Raw genomic sequence first — 20,693 nt, 5'->3', positions numbered from 1 at the left:
TTTAAGGGCCCTTTGTAGGACTCCGACATGGCATCTTGTAGAATGCTCGGTTGGAGAATAAACAGATATAACCTCAGAAACGAGTGCCGAAAATACCAGCTAAATGTTAATTTCATATATCAAATTGTTGGACAATCAAATGAATCGTAGTACCGCATAGGACTGTGTTAATAATAACCGATATTATATATTAATATTTTAGATATATATATATATATATATAGATAATAACAGATAGATATAGATAATAAGCGATTAAATTCTTTACGTACCATCCTAAAATCATTGAAGCTAAATGAATACGACGTCCATAACATCAATAACGTTTTTATTTTAAATACACATTTATCTATTTGCCGCAAATGTAGGTTGTATCATATCTGCATTTTCACATAATAACTATTGGTATCATTCTCACTGTTGGCATGGCAGCTTTTACTTGCCCGGCTTTTTGTTGACCTTATTGACAGCCGACGGAGCGAATACGGTAGATGTCGTACAAAAAGTACGGCTATGGGATCATGTTATAAATAGTACTTACGCTATTGTTTCCCCGCGGTCTTAACTTGAGTATTCAAATGGTCCAGCTTTGGTTACTTAATGATTACCACTTACTCCCTGAAATTAAAATATGAATAAGTGGTAATACTGATTAGGAGCGAAACTACAAGCGACACATTTTTTCGAAACAAACACTTTTGTGCATATTCGATCGTTCTGTGATTATGGTAAGCACAGACAGACTGCTACGGCCTAATCGCCGTGAGCCCAGACCCATCTATCGACCCATCTCTCTAAATTCAAAACTGTTTTCGATGGTCGCTATCATATCCTGTGTTTACTAGTTTTCTAGTTACGTGGGGGTCGTTTGCCTAATGGGAACAGGACTATGGCAAAATTTCGTACAAGGACGTTAATTGTTCGCGACTAAACTTGCAGCGACTATCCTAATCTGTCGCAATTGTTCTTTTCCTTTGACCTCTCCGCTTTCGAGGGCTCAACCTTGTGGTCTCAATGTTCGTATTCGACTTCGCTGTGGGTTTCGTTGTAGTCGCGGTCATCGTCGTCGTTGATGCGTTGAACGTGCCCGACGCGCGAATTTAGCGCCGAAAAGTCACTTACAAATAGGATATTCGCAAAATAGCAGTGTGCGTCTTGTAGTCGTGAGTGGGCCAGATGAACAACAACGCCGTAACGCTACTCAAGGTTGGATACGAGCCGATGGCAATAGAGGCCGATATCAATGGTACTGTAGTAATTTTAATAAGGGCAATACCCTTGGCTGCCATCAACTGATGCACTCAGCATCCGCCATGATTTTAACTATGACTAACCCATAAACACATACGTTTGCTTGTACGAACGCAGCACCGTTATATGACGTTGCAACAACGGTTGCCAGCCAGGACAATCAAACCCGTCCTAATTTACCGCTTCATGTATGCGTCAGATTAGTGCCACTAGCAGTCATTTTATGTGTAAATGCTAATAAACATACGGCTAAAAGTGACAGAGAAATAGGATGATGGACTGATCTGATAGTGCGACATCGATCATATCGTCCACGATAGAACTGTTTAAAATAGAAAGGAGTTTAGACAACTAGGCGTGGGCATCTATGCGCAAAATGAAATCATCCCTAGCCAGTGAATTTTTATGAATGGGTTCGGAAGGACGTAGGACTCAAAAATGCTCGGTATCGCCGAAATGATTGTAAGAATATCATATCGCAAACGTATTTATTAGGTGGTGTACTTAAGGTGCCAGTGATAATAAACATAGTCATTATGACGAAACCTGATATAAACAAATGGGAAATATACTCATAAAAGTATATATATATATATATATATATATATATATATATATATATGAAAAATCAAAACCAGCTGGGCAAAAACGGGTCTTTACTGAGCTCCGGTTAACCTATGTAAAATATGTCCATCTGTTGAAGCAGCATTGCCAAAGAGATGCGTTCTGCAGGTCGACGAATTTTAGCTGTTTCAGGTTACTGTGTACTAGGTTACTGTGATTTAAAGATATGGATTTGAATCTACGAAAATAAAATAAAAATTAATGTATAGTGTCCTTTTAAACATTTCGAGGCCTAAATAATGGCATGGGGCTCTTTTTATCAGTAAAAGGTTGAAAACAGTACATTTACCTTATCCGGTTTATCCCCCGGATCGTAGCAGGTTGTTGTCCTGCCTTGAAACTCACGGCCGAATTGGCCCTACGTTAACCAAAATGAAAACAGCTACCCAATATCTTCTCTTTACCTACGGTGGTGTACTCCTTCCCTGTACTTAGCATACAGGCAAAATTCCTAATGTTGAGCCTCATTCCAGTAATAATCGTTTGATGATGCTTTTTTAACAGGACTCTACCCCAAAATCTCAAGTCCCTACCTTGGGTCTGCTGTATCTAGCGGCGCCGCGTAACCCTACCCAACTTCAATGTATACCAGACCTTCTGCAATGTCACCGACAGCGTTGCCTTTGCCAGTTACGGACAGAGACCAACAACGTGACAAGAGGCGTCATTCCTGTCCTGATGTTGCCGCTATAGGGTTTTTTTTTTTATTAATTTTCACTTTCGTTTGTACAGTGCCACAGCACAGCTTGTGTGCTATGTGCCTTTTAGGAAATTTGCGCTGTAGATGGCAGGCGGGAATGGAGACTGGAACGCTTTCGAGTACGAGAGTAAAAAAGAGGGGACACAATCACACTGAGAGAGGTAACAGTTCCCGCAGATGCTATGACTCTGCCTTTCGGGTGCGCATCCGTCTAGAAACACAGACTTCTGACTAATTTGAAACCTATTCATCATCAGTGCATGGCGCGGGTGAACCAGTCGTAAGAAGAACTCTATGTAAACTCCAACCGTCTCGTGTACAAAATGATTGCGTACGTGAAAAGGCGAGGCGGTGTTTCAGGGATATGAATACTTATTAAGCAAACGTGTGTTCCTCCATGGACCATTGCTATCATGAGGGAAAAAATGTATTTTGAATGCACAACGGTGTATTGCAATAGAACAGTAATCGAATGATGTGAGAGAATTAAGAAATAAGGACCTTCTGCCAGGTTTGAGTTTAGAGATAAAAAAAAAAGAGTAAGAGTTGGCGCCACAAGCAAAGAAGATCAACTTTTCCTCTCTTTAGTAACAGGGAACTACGCTAATTGAAATCTGTCTATGTACTCATGTACAACTGACGGCAAAGCACGCAGAACAAGTTAGAAAATGTAATCTTGTCTTCTGAGCTATTTTCTAGAAAATGCAGAATTATTTTTTGCCAGCACGGTAAAACAGACAGACGCAAATTTGCGCATGCGACAACATAATCATAGGCATAGGGCATTTTCGCTTCGATAGGTATAAATTACTCAATATTTATGTTGGCAATTCTTGATGGAACGTAACTCCTAAACAAGAATACAATCGACTAGCTCTTACTAACAGGTACAAAAGTTGTTCGTCTCATTAGTATTGTAGTATGTATATACAGGTCATATAATTTCATTTTTTATATTCTGTTTTCTGTTTCTAATAGGAAGACGCTAGGACAAAGGTATACAGTGTTGATTGGCTCCAAGGCTAAACATATTTGGTGTATCATAGTCAGAGAAGCTTTAAACTTCTCAACAGATTGCTAGCAACGCTAGACTAGGTACATACTTCGATCAGGTCAGCCTATTCAGGCGAGTCTGTCAACTAGCGGCTAGAGTTCAATAATCTAACGTAAATGAACACCGATACAAGAAAGAAACGCTACGTATTCAGCCATTGTTGAAGAAATGTTGCTAATGCAGTTGCTAAATAATTTAACTTATATAATAACGGTGCTGTGGATACGTTATTGCACCTAGGTGTCTAATTAAGTACAAAAAAAGCTATAAAAAATAGTCTCATTAAGAACATTGCATATGTAAGTCTGCTGTTACCTAGCCTTATAATGTTATATTCGTTGTTTTTTTTGTTTATATAAAACAATAAAAGAGGAAATAACACCGTTGTGTTTTTATGTTTGCTCTATTATGTTTTCGCCAGCTTCGCGTTAGCTAACCTACCAGTCTTGATGATCTGAGACGTGGTGATGGTAGTAAGTTTTTTTCTTTTTGCCTCCGAGTTGAATTCGGACCTTGACACGTGGCAAGTGCTTAATAGGGATTGGTATAGGTACAGGTAGGATTCCAATACTGTGGAAATGAGGGAAAAAGAGACACGTCGAAAAGCAAACACAAAGAGAGAGAGAGAGAGAGAATTTTGTTACTGTAGAAAATTTCGTTTGACGTAACTTACTTTATCTACAAAGGTAACTTAGTATTATCGTAGATAGTTTTTGACCGATTCGATGAGTAAGTACATGATTGCAGAAGCCAGTTTGAATCATCTCTGTGCTCATAGATCGCCTAAAAACCGTAACCGCCTCAAAAACAGATAACTATTGTTGAATAAAAAGAGCGCTGTCTATATAAATCCCAAATCCCAGATCATGAAGTAGCTAATTTGTTAGTAGTATGTCGTAAAATTCAAGTTATTGAAAACTTTCTGAGCCGTCTAACTCGCTACCTGCAGAATTCTTTTTGTGTAAGCTAAGGCATCAGATCTGGACACCTTTCCAGCCTATTCCTAAACCTATGTGGAGAACGACGGAATCTGTTGTTATCAACTGCTACTCAGTAGCTGTGGGGCAAACAAACGTGCAATACGCCTACGGAATTTCACTACGACCGGGTTTATGAATTTTTCTAACATCTAGAAGAAAGAAAGCGAGCGACAGAAAACCGCCACCTTCGTTAGCAGTCATCTGGCTTTTCTGTTCTACTATCTCCAAGGCGTCTTGCACGCCATTTTATTCAGACAGTTCCACTGTTTTGATGTTAACACCCCACCTTTGCGTGTGGGCATTACGGCCTTTCAGGAGTGGCCACAGGACACCTAAGAAAGATCTCTCGTACGGAACTAGGCTGGGGCCTCAGCGGGATATAGAAAATGATATTGTTGCATCCATATTGTCTTTTCAGGTGGTTTTTTTCGGCAATAGCCGCCATGTTGGACTAGTTCAGCTTCTCACTCCAATAGGATGACAAATGCATCAAAAGACATCAATGGGAGCAGTACAAAATAGTCATACCAGTGTCAAGTTGTAACGAAAGTTCTTGCGGTGGACTTACGTTTGCTTCTTTTCTGAACATTCATCTGCTGCAGGCCAAGTGCAAGCTATCGTTCGAAAAGGCTCTCTCTCCTCTATAAAGCCGCTGTCATCGTTTTCCCCGGATAGCGAAATTTTATCGCGAGCTCTAAAGTGAAAAAATCATTTTGAAAAATTGATAATTTCACCATTTTATAGAAAGCAACAAACATCCTTCGTCAAAAAAAACGACGCAAAAGCGTACGAAAACAACTTGGGCCATTCAGACGATGTAAAATGATGATCAAGAATTGCTGTAACTAATTTTAGAAAGGCAATCAAGAATGACCCAAAATCAAGAAGGAAATATTTCGATAATTAGTAAATAGATTTGTAGATACATATTTCATCTTTGTCAGCATATCATTTTTTTTTGTCCCCAAGGGAAGATAATTTACGAAAGCTAGCTGTAGCAATTTTTCTTCGACTATAGAGCACCCACACGACGCATGGTTGACTTTAACTTGAAGACACGAATACCTTCACGGAGTTGAAGAAGGCTATACGAGTAATATGCACCGGGCTTATTAGACTGCTGACCCAAATCTAGCAAGACAGTAGCGTTACAATTAAGCCTGTTCGAAAAGCTTTGACATTCGTTGCAATTCCTACTTTATCAAGTTTCCAATCAACCAGTGCACACGGTCGATCCAGGTTTTCTGGGAAATAGGACTCCACAACACAATAACACAGATACGAAATTTTCCTAACCCTATTTTGTGCCTGCTTTGTTAGGGCTTTTTTGTAAAGTTTTTTCGCAGCGGTCATCATACTCTGCCCAGTTTGAAATTGTCACACGATAAGCATGGCCCTTTGTCGGGAATAATAGGCGATGTACGTATTCCGGAACCTGCGTAAAGTGTACGTTTTGAAATGAGACGTATTCCTTTTAACCATATTTAACGACGACTTTAGCTTCGAAACAGAAATGTTTTTACTTGACTGCAACTGCCATTGGCGGAAATGACGTCCTCATAGTATAACCCTCTAATATTGCGCATAATATCGTATAATATGCTAAAGGAACTAACTAGTGAGAAGATATAGTTTTTTAAATAGTCCTGCTTATCGATTCTGAAGTGATGTGTACGTTCTTTTCGCATAAGAGAATTCCCTAACGCACATAAGTATATTGCCACTTATATACACTGACCCTCTGAATAATATGGCTAGCTAGATGTAGGACGCAAACGTGTCTGGGCACGTTGATCCGACTACGGCATGAAAGCCCCAAGCGGCATCGAACAATCTAAACATTGGCAAATCATTCGTTTTGCAAACGTGGCTACGAATACTGTGGGCACCGTAGCCAATAAACTAGTCAGTCTCATAAGGGTTTTAAAGAAGGAGCCCCTTCCTATGTCCCAACGAAATAATCATTATGCCTATTTCTATGAATCGTAGCTTTCCTTAGGTAAACCAAAGTAGATACCTGAGTAAATGCAGTGTCTGAAATATCCTCCTACCACTGCGACCATTCTTGTCATTGTCTCAGTTTGCCAACATTAAAGAGCCTTGAGAGAATGAAGTGAGAAAAATCGAATGGTCTGAAAAAGATGGAGTGTCCTGCTCATAATTACGTCGTGTGTACCGTACATGAAATTTGTAAGATAGTTCTTTTATCGCACAGAAAGTTTGCAGTTTGTATACTAGTATTACATAATATTACCAAATCAGAATTCCGCCAAATACCACGATCAGCTAAGGTTACGTTTTAGTATATAGTAGTTTCAAAAGGTAAAAAAGAAGCAGCATGACTTATAGCGTGTCAGGTGTTTAACGACAAGCGCCCAGATACTAATTGTCTTTTATAACAAGGAAAAGGACCAACGTTTGGTAAATCGCTCTCGGGTTTCCGTCTTCTGATTCGCGTGAGTTAACTAATTTAGCTTGACACGAATAGATTACACTACCATGCGATGTTAGTGATGTCCGTACCCTTTATGGTGGTGATATAATGGAAAGTGTTTGAAGAGGACCACAGGAAGTATGAACGTATCTCCACCAGGCGAAGTCATGAGAAGCAGTAACGCAATCAGCGTCCCGCCAAGAGCCCAGCCGGTAACCTCCCGCATATTGGTATGTTAGTCGTTCACAACGTCGTCGTTGGTAAAGCGAAGCCTCCTAAATATCGTGCAAGGCGCGGGTCCGTGCACACCTCCTTAGAACTCCAGCCACCGAAGTCACTGGAGCTGAGTGTGCCTGCAGAACGACGTTCCAGATGTAACTATTATTCTATGTATTAGAGTGTGCCAGCATAAAACTAGACTCTTAAGGTCATTCTGCCTATTGATTGCGATAATGATCGTGTTGCTATCCGTCGGTTCCGATACACTCGCAATTAATTTTATACGTGACAATGACACTGATGATTTTGGTTAACTAGCTAAGTGTAGCTTCGTCTTCAATCGAAGCTTGATGGAAAGACCGGTACAACGATACCATATGAGAGATTGTTGCTCGATGTACTTAAATTGATTCATCGCTATTCTTAATAGATCTGTTTTTGTTTATTATAGGTACGTGTATAAAAGATATCCTAAAATTGTCTACTCTACTTAAACTGAAAGAAACCAAACAAGCGAAGTTAACATTTGACATATGTGCATGAGGCAAAGGACAAGATCTCAGCTACTGTACATGCGATATCAGTTGTGCGTGCTGCCGCTGCGCTGGTAGGAGGCCTATAAACCAAAACAGGGAAGGAAAACAACATGCCCCAAATGGCATTATAGCAAATATAGTGAGCTATAGGCCTCGACAGCTTTTATGACTCTTTGCCCGCCTTTTTCTTAGGTACCATCTTTGATCTCCTCCATTTCCAGTGCACGTTCCCTCTGCACCTCCTTACTTTTTTTTTCTAGTGTACCCCTACTGATAAGCACGTACACAGAGAAGTCGCAACAAAGGGCAGTTCTAAGGAAATGGTGGATACGATGACAAAAGACAGGACGAACTGGGCCAAAGTTACGGCTTCCTTTGACGATATTATGAAAAGAAAGGGACAACTAGAAAGAATGAGACGTAAGAGAATAGTAGAAGGGCAGGCTCGAAACAATCATGGGTCCGACGCACCACAACTGGAATTAACAGGAGAACAGGGAGTACGGTCCCCCTCGAGACCTAGAGTATCTGGTCAAGAGGAAAGCCAGAATGAAGGATAGACTGGAATGGTTCAAAGGGAAGGATGATGAAATGACCGTTCCTGCAAGTCATCGTTTCGAAGTAATATCAAACATATCCCGAACCATGACCCAAGCTGATAAGGAGGTCCAGGGTTTAGTGGGTCAGAGTCCCACGGTACCGGACAAAACACAATTCAGTGATGTCTGACCTGCATAATGCATTTGCTCTTAACCTCCAAAAAAAAAGTGTACCCCAAATCAAATCACGAAAGTCACGCACGAGCCGCCAAACAGATGAATGAATTCCGAAGAACAAAACAGGATGGAGGACAGTTAGAGTTGGGTAAAGCGGCTAGCAGGAGTTAAATACAAAGTGAGACGCAATGAGATGAAGAAAGAATAAAGGGTTAACAAGATGTAGAAAAGCAGCGAGGAGAGCAGCCAGCTGGCTTCTGTGCGCCCTCGTTTTTACACCTTGGCCAGCAGCGTTTTGCTCGCGAAACTTCACTGAAGCAGACAAACAAAGAATGAAGGAGATCATAGAAATTGATGACAAAATGAGAAAAAAATAGAAAGGTGGGGAATGGGCTCGTATTAAGGCACATGTAGCGCAAGGGTAAAGGGTAGGCATAGGCATTTCATAAGGGCAATATCGGTAGCGTGTGTATCCTTTACTATTTATAGTCCACACTCCTCTGTTCTTGCTGCGGCTTCCGCTGCTTATTGTGACAAGAAGACTTAGATTATAACATATAACGCAGTAGTTTCGTAGAACACGCTACTATAGTATGTTGCACGTTGGTATTGTGGGTGACACATATACGCTTTTCTGTTTCGGGATTTGGGTTTTTGCTGAATGAAATAAAAAGAAACAAAAAATGTCGTTCGAGTTAAAGATGATAGTTGTCACAACGACAGGAAATGGAGACAGAAACACCGGTTTATTGCTAGAGCAATCCAACTTTGCTGCCAAAACATACCTCGAGCGTATTGCTCTTCCCGTGAAGACCAAAGCGGGGCAAATGTTTTATGAACCAAAAAACAGCACGGGACGATTCTTCAGACTTGATATAACCAGATTAAGCTAGGCGTGTTACCACTCTCAATGAACGGCGAACATGACCATCATGAAGCCCAGCATTTTTCTTCGTTTACCTCTGATTCGATGTAATTGACAAACCACCTTATGTAACTCAAGCTAAAAACAACAAACTTCCTCACTAGACAAGCTTCGTTAATCCGTCATGTTAGTAGGTTTGCGGTGGCAGGACATACATTCGGTAGACGAAGGTTGCGTTGTATCCGTTCTAGCTAATATCCTCTTACGAAGCAAAGCATTGACCAGCACAAATAAACAGTTGGGTCTTTGTTTCTTGTTTCGCTTACACTTTTGAGAGACACAATGAAGAACTATCCAACACAGCGGTAGCCGCTGTTGCTTTTCCTCGCTGTAAGCGTTCCTTAACACCGCAAAGTGATTCCGGTCGTCTGCGATGCTATTAGCTAAATTGCGCAGTGCTGCTGCCCGTGCAGAAGAGTACCCTAGGGGCCCTATCGTAGAGCAGTTGCGACGACTTGAAAATGTGGAAAAATCCGCTTTCGCGCCAACATCAATGCGCCCGCTTCCAATGGTAGACGACTGTTCAGTAGGCAATCGGTGACGAATTTGATCGCAAAAAAGCCGCAACCAAAGACGGGTTCCTTGCTTTACTACTGTTGCAACTGTGACTGCTGCTATGCTACTTCTCGACAGCCAGCTCTATCTTCTTTAATTTTGTGCGGTAGTAGTGATGCTGTTTGGACCAGTGGAGCCACCACTTGCCCCTCCTGGCATCTCCCTCGCGACTTCGTGTCCTGCCTCCTGCAAGATCTACACACACAAACGCATATACACACACATACACACACACAGACACATACAGACACGGCACACATAGGCAAATACCTCATTTCACGAAACCGGTGCTGGCTGTTGGTTGGTGTTCTTGTCACCATTGCATATCCCTGCACCTCCACGTGAGTGACTGCTTATGGTGGACCAAACGGAAGCAAAACAACGAGACTAGTTAACTTCTTTGCATTGCGTTGAAGCTTCCGTAATGATCAGACTAATAGATAGATAGATATAGACAGACCGAGTGACAGACGTGGATCAAGCAGTGTCGGCTCAATGCAGCAGCGTTCGAAGCACGGCTAACAGGCACCTGTTAACGCAGCAGCAACGGTAGCAACTATCAGCCGGTGGTTGCTGATGCCCACGGGCCGGACTTGCCTACCCCGGACAAGTGAGCAAGCTAGCAATACGTAGAAGACAGTTGCCACGTCGACAACACAAGTTCCGTGACAGCGTCTCAAACGTCCGGTTATTGTGGCACTGGCCGATGCTACCGCGGTTCGTTGTCGCTAGCGTCGTAACCGTTGCAGTTTCGCATCAAAGGTCATGGACCCGGTTGTGGCCAAGAACGCGTCGTCAAGGCGCTGCTGTTTGCGTAACAAGCGATCATCAACCGGCGATCGAGATTAGTCCGATGCACTGCTGTGTCGCGGCCACCAACATCAATACATACAGACACAGAGACAAACATAACGGTGCTGACCCCACGAAGAAGGCATTGGCCGGCACTGTGCTGCTATTGAATTCAGCGCCCGGAGGACCACGGCCATTACAGCTGTCAACAATCGGCAATGGGTCACAGCCTTCCACACCCCGTTCCACCACTCTCAAAGCAAAGCCATTAATAGAAGAAGAAAACAAACAGCGCTGGAGTATTGTATAACAAGTGTTTACTGAATCAACATCAGCACCATGGTGTCGAATAATTTCATGGATTGAAACCAGTTATATATAAATATATAGCTCATTAATAGTTAGACTGAAATAAGGCAACTTCAAGGGCGCGTCAACGAACCCCACACAGGTGAATTAAATGGAGAGAATAAATGGCTAGCCCTGGAACGGTTTTTGTACTAGAAGTAGAGAAATAAAGTACTAACCAAATAGCACATTATAACGGAAATTATTGGTGTACAAGTAGGGGGTCGATAATAACGATAGATCCTAACGGCATGTCTCCGTAAAAGAAAAAAGACTTCATTTTGTACACATATAAGATGATCGAGGTATTTATGAAATAGGTAATGCTTATCAATAGTAGTATGCTTCATTTATCCGTAATTTGTTGACATGCGCCGTCTTCAAACGTGCAGGCAAATTTAAACGACGTCTCCTTCCGAATAGCTTCGCATTAGAGCACTTTAGCTTCTCAGGACCTAAACAGTAGTTAGCTTGTCTCCTTGTGGAACACCTGGAACACGTAAGAACTTCACCTATCCCATTCTGTTTCCCTGTCTATCAGGTGTACAACAAAAACCATCTGGGCTTGTTAAAATTATCTCTTATTTGACTAATAATTATTTCACATGCTCATAGAACGGCGTAACTCAGCTCGAACGTATCTGGTGACGGTTGAAACAGTTACGTGCCACAAGCCAGATTTGGAGTTCCCTGTCAAGTTGTTTGCAAGTTAGTAAAAAAAATCCCTTCAGCCAACTGTAGCTAGTCAACGTATAGACCCAAGGAACAAATATGATATAAAGCCGTAAATAATAAGTCCTATTAAATAAAATTTAGCAGGGCACAAGAGGGGGCTGGTAGGCCCCAGACGATATCTATTGAACAAAATTTGAATTATTCAGGGACCCTATTTGCTTTGCCAACGGGCACCCGATGTTGCAGTTACCTGTGAACTGTTAATAAGTCTAAATAATAATTCTAATAATTGTTCTAGAACGAAACAAATTACGCCCAGTAGGTAATTAACCCGATTATGAGCGTTAACTTTTTTTTTTTTTTTTTTTTTTTTTTTACTATTTACCGTTTTAAATTCGTTGTACAGTTACATACATAGTGATATTACAGGACGTGAGGTTTTAAAAAGCAAAATTGTCATAAAGGTAACATTATCCATGAGACTCCAAGGCCAGGTTTGTGTAGAAAATTACACCAGCAAGTATTCTCATTGTGCGCTGTCTACATCGGACCACTTAGGATTAAAGGGTTACAAATAAGAAATTCTAGAAAAACAGTCCCACTATATAATCATCATAGTAGTCAGTTTAATAGTACAGCTGTTATACGTATAACTGTGCGTGTAAATGATGCCCTAAGAGAGAAAGTATGCCGCTGTCAAAAAACGATTTAGTGTTTTCTCCTTTGAGAAGGCGTCCGGAAGATACATTATTGCTTTTCCCGACGACGAAAAAGACGACAATTTTTTGCCACACTAAATAGCTCGCTTTCCCAGGGGGTTTGCCCCTCCCCTCCCCGAAAGGAAGCAAGTTCACAAACGTGTTATTTTTACATTACTGAAGAATTATCACATGGAACCTTTTTATACAAAACCGGCAAAAAAACGAGACTCCTGAAACCTAGGAGACATATAACTGATGAATATTAGGATGCTAAAGGTCCTGACGGCGACGGCAAAACAAATGTGACTGTCTCAAAATGAAATAGAAGTAGCCATAGTATGTATCCGCAGCTATGAGAAAAGGTCCCTAGGAGCTCACCTAAGGCGCCGTGTGTATCCGTTACTATTTCAGTTTTTTCCGTTTTCCCTATGGGCCTAGATATATGTTTTAACAAAGACGAATAAAAGAATAGATTTCTTGCGTTGCGAAGTTATGAGCTTTCCAGTGTCCGTTTTTTGCCGAACTCGTTCAACGTCGTCCATGTCATGGAGGTCTTAAGCTCGAACAGATTTTTTTCGCGGAACACACTGCCGCTTGATTCTGCTAATACGCATGACTTCCTAGAGCATCGAATAGTGCTCACAATTTCTATGGATAACGAAGCGAGCAAAGAGACATAACGTGGCCAGACGGAGCCCCAGATATGGAGCTCTCGTTGCAGACGATTACTGTTAAGTTGCACGATGAGCGAATTCAAACGGAAATTGTACGTTGCTTTGTATTCTGTAAATCGCAAGTGGAGGTGCTGAGAAGCTGATTTCGTCAGTACGGTAAAACACAACTGAGGTTTAGGTTTAGGAAAAGCCGAGTTCAGCTCCTAATGTTGAGCCTTATCTCTAAGAAAGAACACATATTTCCATCGCCCAGCCGTGTTGCTACTATCTGACATCTACTGATATCTAACAGGAAATAATATATAGGATAGACGCACATTTATACACGGCTCATGTAATAGTCATAATATATCATTCTGCAAGGGCCAACATGGGCCAATCTCAATAGCAACCAAATTTCGTACAGACTTTTTTAGAGCTAAATTTTGCAAAATATATGACTGTGTATTTCTTTACAAATGGATGGTGTACATTGATTCGAATAAATGAACATGTAATTTATTCAAAATGCTGGCAACAGATGCCCTGTTCAGTTGTCTTAACAGAGGAAAGGGCCTCTAAAATAAATCGCATCCTGTATCCAGCAGCGATTCATAGACATGTATTTATTGACAAAGCAAAAACAGAGCTGAGAGATATAGCCAGAGAGAAAGAGATTTATGGCCCCTGAATGACGAGCTATTTTCCTTCTTTTCTTCTATTTAGCGCTCTTGACGACAGTACACACTGGCTTGTATAATGTGTGCATGTATTGCACTATTCCGTGTAGTACATTCCATTGAAGTTATGGCATACTTCTGAATGTAACCTTTAAATGTCCCCCGAAGAGTTTTTTACCGGTCCTTGGAGTAAGGGTTGTTCATGGGGGGGCATTTCCGCGAAAGGTCTTTTGCGTATCACATACCATTGATTCTCTCAGGCCCTTAACGAGACCTCAGTAGCTCTGGCCATAAGCACTACAGGTTCTAACGGGGTTATGGATTGAGCTGGGCAAATAATATCCAATAAACAGTAAAATAGAGACGGGACAGTCTTTCCCCGAACAGGGCGCAAACATTTCGCCGCGCACCGCTGCACTCAACTGAGGCCTTCCTAGGCCACTGCTGCTGCGTTAATATTATTGATTACCTGAATAACGCCAAAGGGTTAAACGCTACGTATGTATTCAGTGGTCTATAAGTAGCTACTCGTTAATAAAGAACTGCTTCTATATCCAACGTTATTTAAGGACCCATAAAAAAGAACAGTGCTGTCGTGCACAGAAGATAGTAGCTTTTTTTTCATAACGGAGTAAGTTAGTGAAATGAAAAGGATTTTGGAAAGTATTTTCAAATAGTAGGATTTTTGTCAGAGACGACTTCACGACGGCTTCCTTCAACCGAATAGATTTGGCTGCTGGTAGCAGCGTCGTTGCGGTCATCCTGTAAATGCACATAGTGTTTGAATAATAGTCCATTGGAGAGGAATTTACGAGAGACTACCGAAGTTTGGAAGAACAGCAGCGAATAGGGGATCAGAATCTATAGGCATGGGTCCATAACGCTGCGTAGTATTCAGGACGTAAAAAAGGCACTGCAATTGTTCCTATACGAGCACCATGTATGCAGTTCCATGCACAATTAGAGTGTTATTATTGATCCATAAACGGAGTACTTCAACAAATTGCATGCAGTATTCACTGACGAACAACTTTACCTACGAACGAGTAAATTCATTCTTAAATTGTCCTATACAAATGATATGGATAGAACGCTATTTTCAAGTTGTTTTAAGCGTGAGGATTGCCTTCGTGACGGGCGAGAACGCTTCAAAAACGCGGGATTAGTAAAGCAAAAGATTTTTGTCGGTCGTTCGCTACTTACACAACCGTGATAAAAATCGTACTAGAATATAGTATTTCCCTCCCAGGACTTTTCTCAAAAATTGAGGGAATTCAGCTATGTATTTTATTTCACGCGCTGTGGCTAAAATCATCTGTAAAAGACCAGATTGCTCGATCATACATGTCCAATTCATCCACAGTCAAAGAATATTGTGAAGAAAGACTTTAATAAAACTGTCGTATCAATTATTTGAGCTAGCTACGTATTTTTATAAACGTATATTGGAGCACTCGATCATACTTTGTCACTGTATCTTGAATTCGACAAAAACAAGATGTTTACACAGGAAAAATGTTATCCGTTTCGTTAGGTAAACTTCGATATATAGGAATAATGAACGAGCCTATACAGTGGTCAAAAAGTAATGAATCACTAGCGAGAACTACATAATCGCACTCGTTGTGTCCAAAAATAATTGCTTGAATACGGCCTAAGGCCATTGTCGCAAAAAAGGCCCCTCAACAACGGATGCGTATTGCTTGCTAATAACGGTTTTGCGTAGAGAACGAGCGTTCTGTTACTGCAAAGACGCCTAATAATATATAAGAAATTGAAACTTTAGGTACTATTTGCATATAATCAAGATTTAAATTACAATTGAATTTATATACGTAGCCTTGAGAATGGACATCTAGCGGTGGCAGCGTAAATCCGTCATCTTGCAACCAGTAAAGTGGTTTGCTTCATAAATCTATACACGCAAGCTTACACACTCATAACGGATAGTCTAACTTCCCCGTGGTTTTGCACTAAGACAGTCGTATCTAAATTTAGCCGTTAAGGAATAACTATACAGCCGTCATACGTCGTCTACTTGTAGACTAAGAATCAAAAAAGCGGTAAGCTAAAGTTACCGTCAAGAGTAGACTGAGCAGCTTTGCGTTTCCTGTCTTCTCTATCGGGCACAGCAGATTCTAAAAGCGCCAGCGGCTCGTTCATTGATCAAGTTCTATCGAAATAAAATAAAATGATGTTTTGTATAGATTGGCGTCTGCTGTAGTGTTCGAAAACGACTATACGATACCCAGACTATCGGCCAGCAGCTATGATCCATTCCCGGCAGCTTATTCAGACAAATGGGCATCCTCTAAACTCGGAGTTCGAGGGCAAAAACGGATTAATGTGAGTGCTCCTCACACGCGGTCGGAATATATTGCAAAAATTCTTAACAATTTTTCATATAAATGCACTGAGTTATTCCGGTGTGGGCTTGCCGGCTCTATTCGGCAGTTGACTTCATTGGAAAGGAAAAGCCGGGCCTATCAAGAGCTCAATCCCACCCGAGTGGCTCCTTAGTTTTGACTCAGTCAAGTCAAGGGATCCGTTGGAGATGAATCGTCAAAAACAGACCTTTCGGATTCTGTCAACGCTAGTGACGCGCTCAAGTGCTATCTCGCCGTTTCTGGTCCCCACGTGTTCGGTTCGACATAGCGTAGGACGAAGCAGTGTTACATCTTAACAGTAGGGTAACTACGACGAGAGAACAAGTGAAATTTCAAGCTAATTAACCATGAGAAACTAATTAAAGCCGAGCTGAATGCTAGCAGCACAGATTGCTAAGCAATATACGTATTGAAGTAAGCAAGGCTGCTATAGAATGAAGCGAAAAGCTGAAAGTTAATAGTGGGCGCACTATCGAAACAAACGGGCTTTCCATTGTTGAGGATGCGCGCGTCGTTCAAAGGCGCCCGAAGAAACCGACGAATTTTAAGCTTTACACGTTTATTTTTTTCAAATGACTTTCACAATCAATATGTCTGCTGTCAGCATGAAAGATCGTAAAGGAATAGCGGGATAACGACAAGTAAACGTCTTCTCTAGTCTGTCCTACAACCGACACGGGAATGTGTTTTTTTCTTTCTTTTTGTATTTCAGAGCCTTGGGTACTTCGAGATCTTCAAGCATCAGAGCCGCAGAGACGGATTACAACATAATAGAATCAGAATTCGCACGGCATAGCTTGAAATATTTCATGCGCTACCTCTGAAAGGAATACTCTGTTTGTACATTATCATTTTTCCAGCGCAAACGTATCTCTCTAAAGAATATCTCTAGAAGGCGACGAAAAACTATGCCTTCTGCGATCGACCATCTTTTCGGCCAGCGCGTCAAAGAAGGAAGGCCAATACGTTTTAGTTGTTCACTGGAGTGGTTCATCTATTAATCAGTTTATAGTGATCCCTTGAATCGATCTGTTTTATTTGCCTTGCTACAATGTAAAGTAATAATTTGTGGTTATAGCGGAACCACCTAGCTCTATAGTGCTACCCTATCTGCAACAGCAGACATATTCGTTATCGGTTTCTTAGACCATAGACCGGTTTCTTCATTGTTCGTCTGGTAAGTACAAGTTTGAGTGATCTGTCTAGTCTGGCGATAATAGCTGGGTGACAGATGGTAGCACCGCTACCAGTAGTAAATATTGTGTGTAAGCCATGGCTCTACAATGCCATTATTAACACGTGCGAGTGGACCACCAGGCTGGATGTGAAGGCAAACTGGGGAAAGGAAGTGGTGAGGGCTTAGGAAACGGTCCCCTCAAGACAGTTGAGCAGAACATGTAGTCGTAGCAGACGCAGTGGTGGCTCGTGTGAACACTGCAGGCATCGTTTAAGCCACTTAAGCGGAAGGCAGCGGCAAAAAGACAAGCTCGCGAACGTGGCCATTTCTGCTGAAGCCAACCGGATAGAAGATGTTAAAACCCGATAACACTCATGTCCCTTCCCCTCACCCCCTCTCTCTCTCTCTCTCTCTAGCTACCTAGCTAGCGGAAAGCAAATATTGGCAAAACGCTTGACCGTAAATTATCGTGCTATCGAGTCGATGCTGGGGGTGGTGAAAAGAATGAAGGGGTGAGCGGTAAGTACTTTGTATGCCCGTGTGTTTGTTCGTAAGATAGCTGGCAGGTTTAAAGGCAAATTTATACTTCAAAAGAATGGTAGCATTGGGGCAGTGCATGGAAAGCGTAGGACAGTCTTTCCTTTGTTCATTCGAGGTATAAAATTTTTTCGATGTAACAACGGTGGTTCTCGATGCCTCGATTGTTTAATGGAACAGGATCGTTAGCCTGCTTATTCGACCGCTAATTAACAAAGGGACTGGAGGTAAGCAAGTTGGAATGGGCGAAATTGGAAAAAGAGCGAATCCCAAAATGTAACTACCATAATTTTCTGAAGCACCAGTCGTCTGTGACACAAGCTTATTTCTCAAACGCCAGGCTAGCCCAAGTTTATTCTGACGATTTATATATGCGCATCTGGGTGTGTTGTTAAAAGAAGATTCTTCAAGCTGCTGACTTGATTACACGTACCGACATTTACACGAGGGTGGCAAGCGGTCGATGGTGGAGTTTGCTTGGTCTGGATGAGTACGATAACCTGATTACTCGCATACGTGCAGATATATTGTCTCTGCACACATTCAGACAGCAAGTTACATATGAACGACACATAACCCTATCTATGCCCTGCCATCACGTCCCAGAATGCCCGTTCCTTCCCTTCCAGCCTCTTCTACGCGCTATTTTCTTCCCTCACTGGGAGGCACCTGGGCATCTGGGCTTGAGAAACTATTACAGGCAGACATCACACATGATCGGCCAGAGGGAGTTTATTCGCTAGGTGTTGCTAAGACAAGAAGATTATACTACAATTATTATGCAAGAAAATTCGAGAATAGCAAGTAGAGCTGGTTAGGAGACGTCGATGGATTATTCTTGTCCTTCTTGTATGCGTTAGAAGGAACCCTGACGAGCCCGCGTCAACGAAAATAACCGCTATGCTTTGCGGTGTACTAGTCGTCGACAGGTATGGTGTCCGTATGGGATATGCTGCCTGTTATGCATCACTGTAGCACTTAGCAATTAGAGGCCATTCCAACGGCTATACAAAGTCATAAGCACTCACAAGTACTAGAAGTAGCATATCGATTGAACTGTAAGTTCAAGTTAACGAGAGGCTTGAAAGGCACCCGTGTGTGGCGAACTAACTATGGCTCTCATTTTTTACCATGGTATCCTCGTTAATGTGTTTTTAACTATTCTTTGACGTTTCTACTTAATCAACTGTGTCAGAGAGCATTTTTTGGCACAGGGTTTGGCCTACACTTACCATGATGCAACGCATTTACGCGCGATTCAGCATCGTTTCAAACTGCCAGATAGATACACTAAATCCAGTCATTCTTCTCTATGATATGTATGTATGTATTTATAAAAATTATGTTATTGCATTTTACGACGGTTTTTCAATGGTTTAACATATATTCTCAAAGCTTTGCTTAGCAAAAGAAGGTACAGTATCTGAGCATTTTGATGTACGATGATGATGTACGATGACTTCAGGCACACAGTAAGTTAAGTAAAGGCGGCATCAAACTTCGTATTCGTAACAATCTCTTCCCATCACGACCGCTAACCGTTCCGATGTCTATTCAATAAACGATATTCCCAGCAATAGTGATCTGGCACTATTGATCAATATTTCGTATTCGTGCGGCGAAAAAAGCACATGTTGAAAAGTGGTTACAGATAAACGTTTGCTATTGTGAGTCATTAGATTTGCATCGATTTCTGATTACTTCAGCCATTGATAAAACTAATGATACGCAACGCTGAATAGTGCTATGCTTGCAAAATACCCATTTTTATCAAGCTTCTAGACCCGGATTGTGTCGTCAATGTTGTTCGATTGATCAGTAAGATGTTTGATCATCAGAAACGTTAGTCGATGGAACGTGTGGCTGAAGCACCTTGTCTATTTGAAGCGATTAGACAGTCTGGGTGGACCTCGAAAAACGCCGACCTTGAGAAATATATGGCTTTGTTTATCTACGCATAGAATTCCCTGTATTCATGTACACTATAGGTAGCACTAGCTGGCGCGTTCACAGGTTTGCAAACGCTGTTCGTACAAATCTATCAGCACGTATTTTTTGATTTATCAAGATTCGTGGTGTAACGAGGTCTGCGCCTGTACCTTCATGGGTGCGTGTCCAAGTGCAAATCAAAAACTGAAAGACTTTTCTACTGAGCTTTGAACCAGCGGATGTGGGCAGGGTAACGCTCTAGAGTAGTTGGTCAAATAGGCGAACTATTCGTTTGCCGGTTGCTTTATACTGCCGCGGAGTCCACGCGGTCAGCATATGCATCGATGCACACAGACAAAAAGGACTCCAGTATCGTCTACCACGAAGGATCTAGAGAGAAAATGATAACAAGAATGATTGCCACTGACAAATTGGCAGTCAGGATAAATGCCAGATGATGTGCGGTAGCAAAAGAGACTCGTCTCAATTGGCAAATTTTCAGGGAAGAGTATCTGCAAAAGGGTCAGGGCCATCGACACTGCTTTCGTATGTTAGTTCCCTTTCGGAGGTCAGCATGGTAGCTTGCTGATACATTGCAACGCTTCTGTGAAAGATAACCTCGCCTGTGACAGTGCACACCTCAGTGGGTGTGCCAGCGTTCTCACTGGTATTTATTGGTGATCAATGAGAGTCTTACATAGCAAAGCTTATCGTTATGTGGACATAGGCTTGGGCTACTATGAGCGTGCTTCGGGTAAGGCAAACTGGCACAGTGCAGCAAGCAATGTCATCATCGCGTGACTTTGCTCTCCGGAAGTTT

The 20,693-nt window shown here is 41.8% G+C and overlaps 1 protein-coding gene across 4 annotated transcripts; it reads right to left on the bottom strand.

Annotated features, from left to right (window-relative positions):
* Positions 1-311: 311 nt before the first annotated feature.
* LOC111271219 (uncharacterized) lies at positions 312-10,136 on the bottom strand. Of its 4 annotated transcripts, none has more exons than XM_022851884.2 (5): positions 9,595-10,136; positions 7,133-7,396; positions 5,178-5,303; positions 4,071-4,199; positions 312-618 (listed from the first exon to the last, which is right to left on the bottom strand). In XM_022851884.2, the coding sequence occupies exons 2-5, from the start codon at positions 7,267-7,269 to the stop codon at positions 612-614; spliced, it is 399 nt and encodes a 132-aa protein (XP_022707619.1). In that variant the 5' UTR covers positions 7,270-7,396; positions 9,595-10,136; the 3' UTR covers positions 312-611. The 4 variants fall into 4 exon arrangements, with proteins under 4 accessions (XP_022707619.1, XP_022707620.1, XP_022707622.1 ...); XM_022851885.2 differs by having other exon boundaries at positions 9,706-10,135; XM_022851887.1 differs by lacking the exon at positions 9,595-10,136 and adding an exon at positions 9,300-9,584.
* Positions 10,137-20,693: the final 10,557 nt, after the last annotated feature.

This window comes from Varroa jacobsoni, unplaced genomic scaffold, assembly GCF_002532875.2.
Source record: "Varroa jacobsoni isolate VJ856 unplaced genomic scaffold, vjacob_1.0 contig00430, whole genome shotgun sequence".
Taxonomy (NCBI): domain Eukaryota; kingdom Metazoa; phylum Arthropoda; class Arachnida; order Mesostigmata; family Varroidae; genus Varroa; species Varroa jacobsoni.
This window is presented reverse-complemented; position numbering and strand designations above follow the sequence as displayed.

Excerpts from the sequence above, each read along its gene's own strand:
- LOC111271219 (XM_022851884.2), bottom strand. The coding sequence starts at position 7,269 with ATGCGGGAGGTTACCGGCTGGGCTCTTGGCGGGACGCTGATTGCGTTA. Across the intron at positions 5,304-7,132 it reads TTATATCACCACCATAAAGG|AGCTCGCGATAAAATTTCGC; the intron begins GTACGGACATCA and ends TTTTCACTTTAG. Across the intron at positions 4,200-5,177 it reads TGTTCAGAAAAGAAGCAAAC|TATTGGAATCCTACCTGTAC; the intron begins GTAAGTCCACCG and ends TCATTTCCACAG.